The sequence below is a fragment of the Notolabrus celidotus genome, chromosome 15, assembly GCF_009762535.1.
Source record: "Notolabrus celidotus isolate fNotCel1 chromosome 15, fNotCel1.pri, whole genome shotgun sequence".
Taxonomy (NCBI): Eukaryota; Metazoa; Chordata; class Actinopteri; order Labriformes; family Labridae; genus Notolabrus; species Notolabrus celidotus.
In genome coordinates, this window is record NC_048286.1 from 19,290,747 (window position 1) to 19,305,988 (window position 15,242).

At 37.4% G+C, this 15,242-nt stretch overlaps 1 protein-coding gene across 1 annotated transcript in view; it reads left to right on the plus strand.

Annotated features, from left to right (window-relative positions):
• The first annotated feature begins 5,310 nt into the window (after positions 1 to 5,310).
• Positions 5,311 to 15,242, plus strand: part of yeats2 (YEATS domain containing 2) — a 32,732-nt gene continuing 22,800 nt past the window's right edge. The window contains exons 1-11 of the mRNA XM_034702514.1: positions 5,311 to 5,492; positions 5,880 to 5,985; positions 6,088 to 6,185; positions 7,277 to 7,369; positions 7,468 to 7,701; positions 7,826 to 7,944; positions 9,626 to 9,787; positions 11,176 to 11,287; positions 12,886 to 12,930; positions 13,008 to 13,176; positions 13,292 to 13,534. Coding sequence (XP_034558405.1) covers positions 5,886 to 5,985; positions 6,088 to 6,185; positions 7,277 to 7,369; positions 7,468 to 7,701; positions 7,826 to 7,944; positions 9,626 to 9,787; positions 11,176 to 11,287; positions 12,886 to 12,930; positions 13,008 to 13,176; positions 13,292 to 13,534 — 1,375 coding nt within the window. The 5' untranslated portion in view covers positions 5,311 to 5,492; positions 5,880 to 5,885. The remainder of the gene's footprint in view (positions 5,493 to 5,879; positions 5,986 to 6,087; positions 6,186 to 7,276; positions 7,370 to 7,467; positions 7,702 to 7,825; positions 7,945 to 9,625; positions 9,788 to 11,175; positions 11,288 to 12,885; positions 12,931 to 13,007; positions 13,177 to 13,291; positions 13,535 to 15,242) is intronic.

The following is a 15,242-nucleotide window of genomic DNA, read 5'->3' on the forward strand; positions in this document are numbered from 1 at the left end:
GAAAGTGGTGCTGAAGATCATCTTTATATGATATTTTATTAAACTCCCAGCAGAGTGATGTTCTGATGAAATATTCTTCTCAAACCAAATAGTGACTTTGCGTGATTTGAAAGGATGAAGGCGATTGAGATGTAAAGCAGCTTCATTTATGATGAAGCTGACCTAATTACTATTAATGATACATTGATCTTTGAACCAAAAATATGTGGATGATAAAACAGATTACATGACTCAATCAACCAACCAACCAAACCACTTTTTAATGAGGACATTACAGATTTAAGATAGCAACCATTAAGAAAGAATAACAGTCTTAACTTATTTATGTCTCTTACGACTGTTAAACCTTGTATTTAATTAAGGGATTTATCTATCATGATGGTGATGTTTTAACGAGCCATTGTGTGAACAAGAAAACTGTATATCAAACCTGCCAGATTGTTTCATACTCAGATTGAGCAACTCGCACCGCTCTTTTTGTTGACTGTGATTTATATCCTCTATACTGTGGCTGGGGCTGATCAAAACCACAAACATTCCTCTTACCGATACTTGTGGGACGATTTCTCTGCATTCACTCTCAGCCATGTAGAAGGAATCCAGGGTTCATTAAGTGCACATTTACACACAGACAGAAAAAAACAATGTCATGTCATGTCAGACAGTCCATTAATCTTTTTTATCAGACATTTGGCACTGGCAGCAAACGGTTACCCTACACCAACAGTCATGCTGGTGAAGGAAACAGACAGGCAACATTAAGAATGCATTGTGGTGCAGTGCTGGGAGGAAGTGCTCTGGCTGTGATAAAAACTAAAGTTTGACACAACATGTCAAGTTGACTGGCAATGAAATAGAACTTTTCTGAAGATTTATAATGCAGGTGGAAGCTAACCCAGGGACGTGTCCAGACTTTTTTTAATTGGGTGGCCCAAATGGGGCACAGACTTATGCAGGAGTAGCATGAAGTAAGTGTGCGCACACATGTAAATTAATAACATTTGTTTAACTACTAAAGTTAAAATACCATGATCCTTTATATCATTCCTGACTTCACAAGGTAACACAATACAGTAGCAAAATTAAATCCTCTAAACTTAATTCTTAAAGAAGTCAAAAAGATGTTTGTCCAAAGACACAACTTATGGTACCTAACGATGCCATTAAAGATATGTATGACTTTAAGGCAGTTAGCAGGCGTTTTCTTTTCTTTTTAAACATTATTCATACTTTTTTCAAATTTTTTGAGCAAGTTAGTACATGTACAAACACATACATGTACAACTCCAACACCCCCCGAACCAACCAACACCTTTCCGGGTGCTGTGAAGCACTTTGGGCTGCTTTTGTTTTTTTTATGTATGAAAGGTGCTACACTGGAAAAAATGCCTCTCCAAAAACAAGAAAAAAAAGCTTATTTCAAGGTATTTTTACTTTGAAATAGGCAAAAGAATCTGCCAATAGAACAAGTGAAAATTTGCTTGATAAGATTTCTTAAAGTAAGACATAATATTAAGAAAACTGTGATCTTAAAATTAGCAGGGAAAACTTATTTTAAGCAATATTTACCAGTATTCTAAAGCTTAGTGTCTCAGAATAAGCCAGGAATGCTAACAATTAGAATTTTTTCACTCAAAAAAAAGATTTTTGCACTAATACATTTCATGTCAACTTCTTCATTTGAGATATATTCACCTCAATTTGAGTTGTATTATAGCGGCACTTCTCTAGGTTTAAGACCATCTTGTGCTTGAAATAAGATTACAAAGTTTAATTTGAAAGTCTTGAGATATAATGTCTTTTCATAGTTAGCTGGATATACTAATATTCAGTCATTGTTTTTTAGGATAAGCCAGCTATGCTCAAAAAAAGGTGTTTCATTGTGTGCATGTAGTTTGAGGATGTATATTTTGATCTGATTAAGAAGAAACAGTGCCGGAAAACTGTAACACACCCTTTAAAAAACAACTTTTCTTTCTTTCTTTCTTTCTTTCTTTCTTTCTTTCTTTCTTTCTTTCTTTCTTTCTTTCTTCTATCAATGGAGCTGTTTAGATTCTCCAATACAATGCATTTACTTACATCAAGTAAAGTGTTTCTCTTAAAGGGGACATATCATGCTTTTTTCATCAATATATATTGGTCTAAGAGGTCCCAAAAACATGTATTTAAAGTTTATGCTCAAAAAAACACTTTGAAATCAGATTTTGGCATGCCTGAAAAGTCCTTTTCTTCATTCCTCATCAGAACACTCTGTTTTCCCTCTGACCACGCCCCCTCCGGAAGTGGATGTGCCTCGGCTCTCCAGCACGTTGATCTAATGTTTACATGTTGGCTGAATATACACGGCTGCTCAGAGATCGCGTTACTTCAACCCTCTGAATCTGATCCTGACGGAGAGGCGCCTGTAGCAGGACCTTTCTGAAGGATTGGTCATAGATTTAGTGTTTCTTGTTGTTTTATTTATCAGTATGTAGACGTGTGTCTTGGTACACAGCTACGAGCATGTAGCTATGTGGCTATGCTAACTAGCGCTAGCACTTATCCATGATAAATCATCCACTAGATCTTCAAATCTGCAGACGTGGGGAGTAAACCCGACCTCTGCCAGAAAGGCAGCGGGACCTTTTATGAAGGATTGGTCACAGATTCTGTTTCTTGTTGTTTTATTTGTCAGTATGTCGACGTGTGTCTTGGTACACAGCTACAGCTACAGCTACAGCTATGAACATATAGCTATGTGGCTATGCTAATTAGCGCTAGCACTTATCCATGACAAATAAAAATCATCCACTAGATCTTCAAATCTGCAGACGTGGGGAGTAAAACCGACCTTTGCGTTTATTAAGAAAGCCTACAACTAGCATGCCTCCCTCCTAAGCTCCTTGTTGGCACATATTTGTGCAGGTAATGAAAAACGGGGGAGGGATTCAGTATTATTTTATACAGTCTATGGGCTGAACAAGCTCCGAGCTCTGACTCCGTGACAGACCGGATATTGTTGTTACGTAACAAAAACACGGAAGTCTGAAACGGCTCGTTTCACACACATTTACAGAAAGGTGTAGAAATCAAAACAGGGGCAGAATGGATTTTTTTCATTCTTGGGGGGTTTGTAGACATGCCAGGGACACATATTTCAGGTAAAGAACCATTAAAAAGTCAATTTTGCATGATATGTCACCTTTAAATCAAGATTATCCGTCTTCTACAAATTAAATCTCGGCTTGAAAAAATGTATGAAATGTAAAATAAACCTTGTTTCTTCTAAATGACAACTCAAAACAAGATCATTTCAAGATTGTTTGACTTAGCAGACTTGAGTTGAGCAGAATTCACTTATTTTTATTTATTGTATTATTTAACTATCACCTACATATACTTTTTAATGTAAAAACTAGCTCACGTTCACGTCAGCATCTTTGCACTACTCACCACTGCACTATTATCATATATTATTTTTAGCCTGTACATATTAGTCATGCCTATTTCTTATTATTTTGTTTTTATAGTTGATGTTATTATTATTATTGCATCTATATCTTTATTTTTATGCCTTTGTACAAAGAGAGCACAGTTTACCAAACAAAAAAAAAATATTGTGTGTTCAAGCATACCTGGACAATAAAGCTGATTCTGATTCTGATTTTGATTAATAAGATATTTCAGATGCATTGTCTTATTTTATTCTATTCTATTTTACCTTTATCATTGCTATTATTATTGTTATTATATTTTTCAACATATTTTTAGTACATTGTTGTATTCCCCTGTCCCGTGTTGTAAGCTGCAGTAACAAAAGAATTTCCCCCAATGGGGGACAAATAAAGTATACCTTATCTTATCTTATCTTATTTTTATCTTATCTTATAACAAGTCCCTCTATCTTGCTCAAATGTTACTTAAGATAAGATAAGATAAGATAAGATATTACTTGGCCTAGAACTGGACAGTCTGGAGTCAGTGGCTGAGAGGAGGTTGATGGACAAACTGCGAGCCATCCTGGACAACCCCTCTCACCCTCTCCATGATGAGCTGTGGCTGATGGGGAGCTCGTTCAGTCAGCGCATCATTCCACCACGGTGCAAGACTGAACGCTTCAGGCGCTCCTTTGTGCCCACTGCCATCAGACTGTTGAACAGTAATGGAGGCCACAGACTGCACCATGCTGACCAATGACACCCCCCCCCCCCCCCCCCCCCCCCCATGAACAGATCCATAACATCCCTGCTCTGTCTGTCACACTCCATCATCCCATCCTGAACTCTCTCTTGACTGCTGCTGGCATTATAATGTATAATATACTGTATTATATAATTATCTTGCTATATTATATTTTGTTAAATTACATTACTATTCTAAGTACAACCCATGGTCATATTACATACAAATATTCTTCTATTTATTGCTTAATTTGTCATTACCAACCATAATCACACCATGTCAACCTGTCACTACTGAAACATTTTTTTTTTTTTTTTTAATGCTGCCTGTAATTACTGCTATTTAATTTAAATTCCATTTGTAACATTGTATATATCTAAATTGTATTCTAGCTTTATTTATCTATTTTATTTTACTTATTTTTATTTTATTTTTATTTATTTATTTTATGTTATTTTGTTTTATTTTTTATTTTTATTTTGTACTTATTGTACTTTTTTTGTACTTATTGAAACTTCTTTCTTGATTGTACTTATGTCTTGGTTGCTGTAACAACTGAATTTCCCCCCCGGGGGATCAATAAAGTAATATCTTATCTTATCTTACTTTATTGATCTCCCTGGGGGGAAATTCAGTTGTTACAGCAACCCAGACATAAGTACAATTAAGAAGAAGTTTCAATAAGTAAAAATAAAATAAAATAAAATAAGTAAAAATAAAAATAGATAAATAAAGCTAGAATACAATTTAGATATGTACAATGTTACAATGGGATTTAAATTAAATATAAGTTATTACAGGCAGTATCAAAAAATGTCAGTAGTGACAGGTTGACATGGTGTTATTATGGTTGGTAATGACAGATTAAGCAATAAATAAAAAATAATACGGGAATGCAATATGACCATGAGTTGTAGTTAGAATAATAATGTAATATAACATAATATAATATGGCAAGATAATTATAATACAGTATATTATGCATTATTTGTTACTTGTTAAATAAATGCATCTTAAATGAAGTGGGATAAGACATTTTGACTAGAAATTAGACAATTTCACTTGGTAAGATTTTGAGTTTTTGCAGTGTATATAAATAAAGTTGAGTTTGAGAGATTAATAGAAAGTCAGAAAGCACTCATGTGTTTTGTAGAACAGTGGTGCCTGGTGGCTGCTGTGTTGATGTGCAGGCCGAACCATCCTCTATGTCGCCTTCTTGCCCATATCGAGATTTAGCAAAGTGTGTGAGATAAATTCGGAATAACGCACAGGATATGTTGTAAAACACACGGCACACAGAGAAACGTGTCGCTGCAGCACAGGCCACCTCAGTAAGTTTTCATTTCATACAGAATGAACCTATTTCTGTAAATGTGTGCTAATGTTAGCTAAACTAGCAAACATGGAAAAAGGCTGCTAAGTGCTACTGCACGAACAACGAGCACTGAATTATATTAACACGTAGTCTGTGAGACACAGTCCTCAGGCTAAGGTTTAATATATCTAAAACAAACTTAATATAGGTGGACAAAAGGAAAACAAGGGGAGAGCTGTGTTACACGGTAATGTTAGATGTAGACATTAGCATGTGAGCTCACTATCACTAGCTAGGCTTTAGCTAGCTCACCTAGCAGGCTAATTCAATGATTATCACCACCTGCTCGGTAATGTCATCTGTTTGATGTTTTCATTCTGTTTCAATGATGATTTTTTTACAGGCAGACATGTCAGGAATAAAGAGGAAAATAGAGGGCAGTGACCCCGACTACGAGGACATTTTACTGATCCAAAACAGCAAAAGAAACAAAGCCGCTGAACATAATGGTAAGTTTATATTGTAAACCTGCTTTTTCTGGTGTGACAGATTACAACTATTTTTACTTTGCTGATTCCAGTTTTCAATATATTATCCTGTTGCTTTGTTAGCACGTGAAGCAACAGTACAGAAGATTGACACCATCATCAGAGAGCAGTTTGCTTTGGAGATGAAGAACAAGGAGCATGAAATAGATGTGATCAGTCAGGTATGTAAAGGATACTGAAGGTGTTGTTTTTCCTCAATACATTACATGTTACCAGTGGTGGACAAAGTACACAGCTTCATTACTTAAGTCAAAATATAGATCCTCCAGGTCAAATATTACTCCAATACAAGTGAAAGTTACTCTGTCAAATTATTACTTGAGTTAAAGTACTGGATAAGATAAGATATACTTTATTGGTCACCCATTGGGGGAAATTGTTTTGTTACAGCAGCTTACAACACGGGACAGGGGAATACAACAATGTACTAACATAGTTAAAAAAAATATTATAATAATAATAATAGCAATGACAAAGGTAAAATAGAATAAAATAAAATAGAATAAAGTAAAATGAAATAAAATATGGCAACTATTACAGATGTATACACACTATGTACACTTCTATCTGATAAATAGATAAGGTAAGTTATTGCATGATAAAAAAAAAATGCACCAGGTTATTTAAAAACAAACATACACAGTATGAAGAACAGTGCGATCAGTACTTGCTTTTAAAATACTTACGTTACGTAGCTCAACACGCTTTCTCAGGTTTGGACTGTGAATTTCTGTATGTTTGGGCAGAGTGGGGAACAGGGAGAACATTTCAAACGATACGTATCATTCTTCATTTCTAAAACCTCCAACACGGGCTGAAGATATGGACATTGGTGCTCAGGTGGAGAACTGTAGCCATCATTACCACCTCTACAAACACATTTTACTGTCTTAGTGATCAGATTTCAGAAAAGAGAAGGAAATTCATTAGCTGACTTTAAAGCAGAAGTAGTGAGTAACTTGAGCACTGATAGAAATGTAGTGGAGTCAAAAGTACAATAATTGTCTTCTGAATGTAGTGGAGTAAAAGTAATAAGTTTCCCCAGAAAATAATACTCAAGTAAAGTACAGATACTCAAAAAATGTAATTAAGTACAGTACTCAAGTAAATTTACTTTGTTACTGTCCACCACTGCATGCCACTTGTTTGTTATCAGTGATGGGAAATTGCGCTCAACCAGGATGTCATTCTGAAGTGTTTTTGTGGGTTTAGAGACAAAGCAGTCATTTCTTTTGATCACTATTGTTTACAGCGACTCAATGAAGCCAGGAGGATGATGGATAAGCTAAGGGCATGCATAGTGGCCAATTACTATGCCAATGCTGGCATCACCAAGATCCCAGAGGTAAACCCGAGCATGTTACAGAAATACAATTCTCACCTGTCAAGAAAAAAAACAAAGTAAAGTAACTACCATTTTTTTATATGTGTATTTTACCTCAGCATTCCACTAAGAGTGACCCTGCTGTGCTGAACCATCCAGCCATCCGCCGGTTCCTTGAATCCCCATCCCGTTCCTCCTCGCCTCTCAATCAGGGCTCAGAAACTCCGTCTCTGGCCCACTCTGAGTCGGAGTCCCTCTCACAACAAGGAGAGGGAGCTGAGAAGGATGGAGAGGGAGGATGGAGAGAGGACGGCAGCAGGCAGGAGCGCAGACCTGGACGCAATATAGGCAAGGTGAGCAAAACCAACTAAGATCACAGGGCCGTTCAATTTTCTATTGAACCAAAGCATGTATTAAAATTAGCTTGCTTCTTTTTCGTCTTTCATCAGTCTTGTTATTCTTCGTTTTTTGTTGTAGGACACATTTGGTGTGCCATCATCCATCGGAGCGGAGCAGAGGGTGACCTACCACACTACTGGAAATGAGGCTTCTAGACTCTATGCAAAGAAGACAATTGTAGTGGGAAATGTGTCCAAGTATGTAACCAAACCTAAAAAGAAGATTTACTTTTCTCTTTGAGATATATATATATATAGTTGTGCTCATAAGTTTACATACCCTGGCAGAATGTATGGTTTCTTGGGTAGTTTCTGTTGTCTTTATGATATAAAAAGAGTAAACACAGTTGTTTGATAAAAATTTTTGCTTCACCCAACCACTAACCATGAGTGAAAAAAAGTTTTTCTATTATCATTCATATTCTCTGAAAAATGGCCAAAAAAATAAAAAATTCTACCAGGGTATGTAAACTTATGAGCACAACTGTGTATCTATCTATCTATCTATCTATCTATCTATCTATCTATCTATCTATCTATCTATCTATCTATCTATCTATCTATCTATCTATATATATATATATATATATATATATATATTTGTGTGTGTGTTTTATAAGATCAGATATTTCTATTTAACAGGTTGGAACCCTCTTAAAATTCACAAGTTTGTTTAAATGCTTAAAATTTACATCAAACTTTTCTGTTTTATTCCTTAATTTTTTTTAAACTATTTTCATGTGAACAGTTGAAATGGTTTCAGATCACAAACAGACAATCTATATGTTTGGTTGTGTCATAAATCTCTTTAAATCTTATCAGTGTTAGTCACCAAATATGTCCAAGTTTAACTCTTCTTTTGTTTTTACAAACGTGATGATGCAGCAGAATAGTTGTTTGAAGAGTTAAACAATAGGTAACAACGATGAAGACGCTATGAGCCATAAGATGTTGTCATCTTAAATACAGGCATGGCACATTTAGCATCCTAAACTCAAATACCTTTAATGGAATTTATTAAGCGTACAAGAACTGTTTTTTATGATGAAGGTTTTTTTATATGTGAAAGTTCAAACACATTACATTAGATGAACTGTGCCCCAGATTTTTTTCTGTTCCAAGTTGCAGCCCCTCTTAAACAGGTTTTTCTCTGAAATTTTCCACTTGTGTTTTTTTGTTTTACAACCTCAACCTCTCATTTGAATTTTGCGTTACTGCGCACCGAGAAGCCCAGCTGTAATTCACTTTCGCTACAAGCCCAGTCTTGAGGCAATCAAAAAAATACCATCTTTAAACTTTATTTTCCCCTTGGCCTGAGATGATCCTGATAAGTGGCAGTTCATTGAAGCCCATGCCACATGTAGGAAGATCGATTGAGTCAAGGGTTAACTGGGATTATATCACACGTGTACAGTGCGTAGTTGTACGTAATAAGAAGGCTTTAACCTAACACAACAGTTCTGAACAGGTAATAAAATATAGATGAGGTTAGATGACCTTAAATTGACTGTCAGGAAAATCATAAAAGCATTTCATTTTCTGACAGGTTCTTTGTACAGGAGTGTTTGAGCTAAATGCTCATGCTTAGCTTATCCTTAATCTCTTCTAATTTGCATTTTTTTCTCTCTGAACCTCTGTTCTGACCTTGTTTCTTTTCAACTAGGTATCAGCTGAATACCAAGAAAGAACACATGTTCCCTTACAGTCATACCTGCCCTGCAGCTTCTCATTCATGTCCTTATTTTACTTCTCTTATAAACTCAAAGACCTCTGTCTTTAACCCCCCTATCCTTACACATTCCCTTATACATTACCCCTCTGGTTTAATGATCCTTACATTGCTGTGCTTGTTTTTTCAACTTTGTCTTCTCAACCTCAGGTACATTCCCCCGGATAAGCGAGAAGAAAACGACCAGTCTACCCACAAGTGGATGGTGTATGTCAGGGGTTCCAGAAGAGAACCCAGCATTGACCATTTTGTAAAGAAAGTCTGGTTCTTCTTGCATCCGAGCTACAAACCCAACGACCTAGTGGAAGTCAGGTTGGTTTCAGGCTGTTTTTCTAAACTCCTCCTCATTGACATGCTTTCTGATAAAGGCAGGCCCTCTCTCTCATTATAAAAATAAGCTTTTCCCTTGGGCAAAATTAGAAGTGAGAGATGCAAGGATGAACTTGTTCCAGTAATGTGTTGCTCATAGACACAATGTTGACCTCCAGACTCGTCTTATTATTATTATTGTCAGTAGTTTGCCCCACCTCTTTCCATGCATACCTCGTTACAATGAGTGAGGAAACTATTTTGGATGAGAACACCGGGGTGCGAAAGAGACTGTCTGCATGATCAACTGGCATTTTATTTAGGACACCTTCAGATCTGCCTCTAAGAGCAAAAACAGTCTGCGTAACACACTCAGCAGTAAACAGAGCATTATGAAAATCCTTACACAAGCAGTGCCCCCTTGTGGATGTATGATCCAGCCTGTGTAAGCATACATTACAGCTGAATGTAGAAAACAATCTTTTTCTCTAGGTGACTAATGTCAGCTAAATCTTTGCTGGAGGTTATTATTGGTGCAAGTAAATACTAATCATAAAGTAGATTGTAAACAAGCATAATCAGGTGGGGTCTGTGACGTGACGTAAAGTGAGTCAGACAAGAAGTCAACATCAGTGTGACTAATAGTGGGCACACCTAAATCACACACAGTGCTGAAATGTAGAAAACATGCGTGTGAAGTGTTTGTTCCAGCCTAAAGTGTTGAGGTGTGTAGAGAGGTGTCACACAGCCTCCAGTTCAGTGATTAAGATGTCTCATTTGAGTTCTTATCCTCCAGAAGTCGCAAAGGATTTAAGTTTGCCCGCCCGTGGCTTCTGAATAAATGATCTCTGTCTTCAGTCAGCAATCCTTCTCCTGAGCCGTAGCCTCCTGGCTGTTTCAGCTGACAAAGCAATCACGTCGGTGCGTCGCAGCAACTCATAAGCTCCCTCTGACTGAGTCTTCGTTTCCCAGTGAACCCCACGCAGGCCCGATAGTCTATGCTGACACTCGCCATGGTCTGAATGTAGATGAGGGGATGAATGAGGGAAAGAAAGAACAAACACTGCTTCAGTCATCTGGTGTATTTGAACAGACATATCATCTGCATGCACATACACACGGCTTTGTAAGCACAGGCTGTCGGATCAGTTTCTGGTCCGTGAGCCTGAAAACCTCAAGCTTCAAAGGGGGAGAAGATGAGAGCCCTTCCAGTCATTGATTTTCACAGATCATTAACTAAGTCTGAGTCTGAAACCAGGGTGGGAGCTTAGTTCTTTTCTCCTTTTCCTAATTCGTGGTGATGCATTTTTTATAGATTTTTTTCTTCCCTCAGATTTGTAACTAGATAGTTGCATCAGGAGTTTTGAATGTGTGTGCGTTGTTTTTTTCAGCGAGCCACCCTTTCATTTAACGAGACGCGGCTGGGGCGAGTTTCCCGTGAGGATCCAGATCCACTTCAATGACCTTCGCAACAAACGTATTGACATCATCCACCAGCTAAAGGTCAGACCAGATTACAGGCTGCATCATCACTCAGCTTGTTTTCCTCGTTGACCTCCACACACAGTTTTAAGCAAGCCTCTTATTGAGACCCAGATGTGTGTACATTTCAACACAACGCGATGATGAACTCCTGTTTCTCAATGTTTTGATGCTTGCTTTAGAGGGTTTTGACCTGTCAAAAAATCATCATCATTCATCCATGAGCTTAATTGATTATGATAATGCCTATGCTAAGGAGGCTCTGACCTGCATGTCAAACACGTCACCTAAATGACTCACCAGCTGTTTCAAGTAGAAGGAGGAAACAGTTTTTAATTAAGGCATGGTTCTTAGAATAGGAAGAAGTTCTTGAGGATCTCCTTCATTATCATCCTATAGTTAGTTTTAACCCTCCTGTTATGTTCGTTTCTCTGGAACAGCAATAATGTTCCTGGGTCAATTTGACCTGCGGCATATTCAATTATCCAAAAGTATCAGAACCCCAAAATATCCCAATACTCATTTTTTTTAAAATCTAATTATTAACTCCATTACTAACCGTTTAAATCAAGATTTAGTCCATTGGTGTTCTTTAATTCTCACAGATCATGGTTCAATGAGGATAACTCACTCGTTTTTAATGAAAATTGATGTTAAAACTTGTTTTAATGTACATTGGAAAGCCCTAAATATAAATAAAATAGTTTTACATAACATATATTTTGTTTTATTTTATTTTAAATTTTGATTTTTATGAAGTGATGTTGATAAATTAACACAACACCTCTTCTGTCACATGCTGCCCAGATTTTTATGTTGCATTTAGCTGGTTTGTAAGACATATATTGCCTAAAATAGACTTTAAATGGGGTCAATTTGACCCGCAACATAACAGGAGGGTTAAGATAGCAAAGTAACTGGTCTTGTTTCTGGTTCACTTCCTCTGCCTCAGCTGATTTTACAGATGGATTACAGCTATGTGTACAGACACTTAAGCACAGCCTATACCTCCAACTTCTGATGTAACTTTGCTGCACTGCAAGCATAACTTCTGCATGAGATCTGTAAAGTTAGTTTAAGGACCAGACAAGACTTATTTGTAACATTAAAGCTGCTGTTGGTAGTCGCAGAGTGAAAATCTCTTCAGAGAGAGGGACTTCCAATGTCAACACTATCCCTCCCAAACAGATTTCCACAGATCTGCGTGTGCAGTCATGATAGTCCCGGACTCATAACCAATCGGAGGACGTAGTGGGGTCCTCCCCTTAACCAATCAGGACAGAGGATTAGAGATAAGCTATGATTGGTCCATCATAACAGGAACGAGGGGAATAATAACATTGGTTGATACATAGGCATTGGAAAATGCAGAGATTTTGCAACAGTCTCAAATTATTCCACTTCCCGATGAGTACCGATTGGCATTATGACCTTTACTCCAAACCCAGCAGAAAAAAAGTAATGCTTTTTACACCATTCCTACCAACAGCAGCTTTAATGCATAAGAAAATGTGTGGTGTGTTTGGTTATCTAGTTCATTACCTGTTCTTCACAATTTAAACTTGATCGACTTAAGACTTCAGAGTCTTTATTTTGACCTTTCTTCTCTTCACCTGCAGCTGGACAGGACGTACACAGGGCTGCAGACGCTTGGGGCAGAAACCGTAAGTGATAACTTCTCGCTCTGTTTCCTTCAGTGACATTTTTTTTTCACTCTAACAGTAAGCTATATTTGTCCCAGGTTGTTGACGTGGAGCTCCATAGGAACTCTCTTGGGGACGACTACATCCCTCAGCCCTCTTCCTCCAAGGTGACTCGCAGAGCAGCCAGCCCTATGTTGGCTACCTCCGCGCCCCAAAGTTACGAACACTCCAGTTCTCCCGTACCACATGATCCTGGTGTAGACAAAGGTACGCACAGAAATGAACTTTTTTCAGCATTTTTAAATCTTTAACTCATAGAATGTGTACAGTGACTCCAGACAGTTTTGAGTGTAATCAAATGAAATCTTCTCTTTTCTTTCAGCATTCATCAAAGCAGAGACAGGAAGGTCTGCAGGCGGCCACAGCTCTGGCCTCAGCGCCAGTGAACGCACCCCAACGCGACCAAAAGTCAGTGATAGGATCACTTTGGGTTCTCATGGCAACTCGGCCTTCCAGCCCATTACAGCCAGCTGTAAGATTGTCCCTCAAGGACAACCACCCAGCCCCGCAGAGTCTCCTGGGAAATCGTTCCAACCGATCACCATGAGCTGTAAAATAGTTTCAGGTAGGTGTCCCCATTCAATGATGATTTCAAAGTGATTCTAAAGTATTAGAGATGCAAGGATACACTCGACCCACGATTCTATTCAAATCCCGGTTTTTGGTTCACGATGCGATCCACTCTGGATTCTCTAACGATTTTCAAGAAAACTGGATTGAACTCAAAATTTTAATAATTTTTTATTTTATTTCAATTCTCAGATATGGAAAGTTGCAATATATATTTTTTCTCTTATATTTCTTTGTAAACAAAGTAATCCTTTTTCATTTTTAAGGTGTGTTTTAACTCAAATAAACCCTCTGCACACTTTTTTTCAGTAACTTGCAACAAAACTAAAACCACCATACAAAAATACCCTGTTGGAAAATTTCAGAACAATTATAGAGAAATGGAAAGTGAACAATTCCCAAGTGAAAGTACTAAATATTAAAACAAATAAGGTAAATCTCTTTAAATTAGGAATGTAAATTTCAAGTATTTTCCGTGATCGATCTTTGGAAATGTTAACGATCAATTAATGTTTATCATTAAATGTATATAACTGACGGTACTAAACAGCTACAGATCATATTGAGGTGTTCAAAATGTTAAACACGCTGAATATCAACGTGAGGAGCAGGCTTATAAATAATCTCCATGGACGCATGGTTTAAGACTCAGACTACAACATGTGGATTTACTGCAACAAGACAACTCAACAGATTCATATTTCAGACTCACAGTGTCCAGTTTTCTGTTTTCTCGTTTTTATTGAGAAAATTAAGCATGTGAACGCGGTCATGTGTCAGCCGGGAGCGAAACCGGGTCAGAATCAGTCCAGCAGTAGAGAAAAAAAGCACTCGTGGAGACCTGTCACTAAGCTGCAGCCCCCAGCTGAGCATCTCCGCTGTGTGCAACACCTTTAGTCAGCTGATTCTGAAACATGCTTTAAACTTAAAACACCTCCACTCAGCGAGTGACGGGAGAGCAGCGCAAGAGACTTAATGATGTTGAACAAGCAAGGTATAATACAGATAGCGGCCTCAACTATGTTTAAAAATAATATCCCGATACAACATTTTTTGAATCGATTTTATTCCACCCTTATTTGTATCGATTTTTTGCCATCTTGCGATATATCGTTACATCCCTATAAAGTATTAATAGTTCTTAAAACCCCCTTCTCTAAAAATGTGATATTAAAAGTGGGATTATATGATCTAAATATCAGAACTTTAAGTTACTTAACAAACTTGGACCGGAGTGTTTTGATAGATAAACAGAATTAAATCTCTTTTACAGATTTATGTGCCGGTAGAAATATAAACACAAGGCTAGGCTAACACTCAGGAAGCCATTCCATGTTTGCTTTGAATTAACATCTAAAAGGATCAGTGATGTGATTCTTTTAGTTTCTCTGGAATTACAGATTTTACATTCAGAAAAATCAGCTCTGTAGACTTCTAATTATGCAGATGTTTGTTGGTTTTCAGTTCCACTTTGACCCACTCATTTAGAAAAGAAAGTGGTGTCTTATTAACTGATTGTGTTCATCTGCTGTGCCACAAACATACTTTAAAATGACTTAACACGCATCCTTCAGCTGACAGAAAACAACTCAGATGTGTTTCAACAGTAACAGTGTTAGGACATCTTGATAATCACTGTGTTTCGGCATGTTTCACTTAAAAAGATATCCATCGGCGGTGACGTCACCAGCGTCCTCACTTTG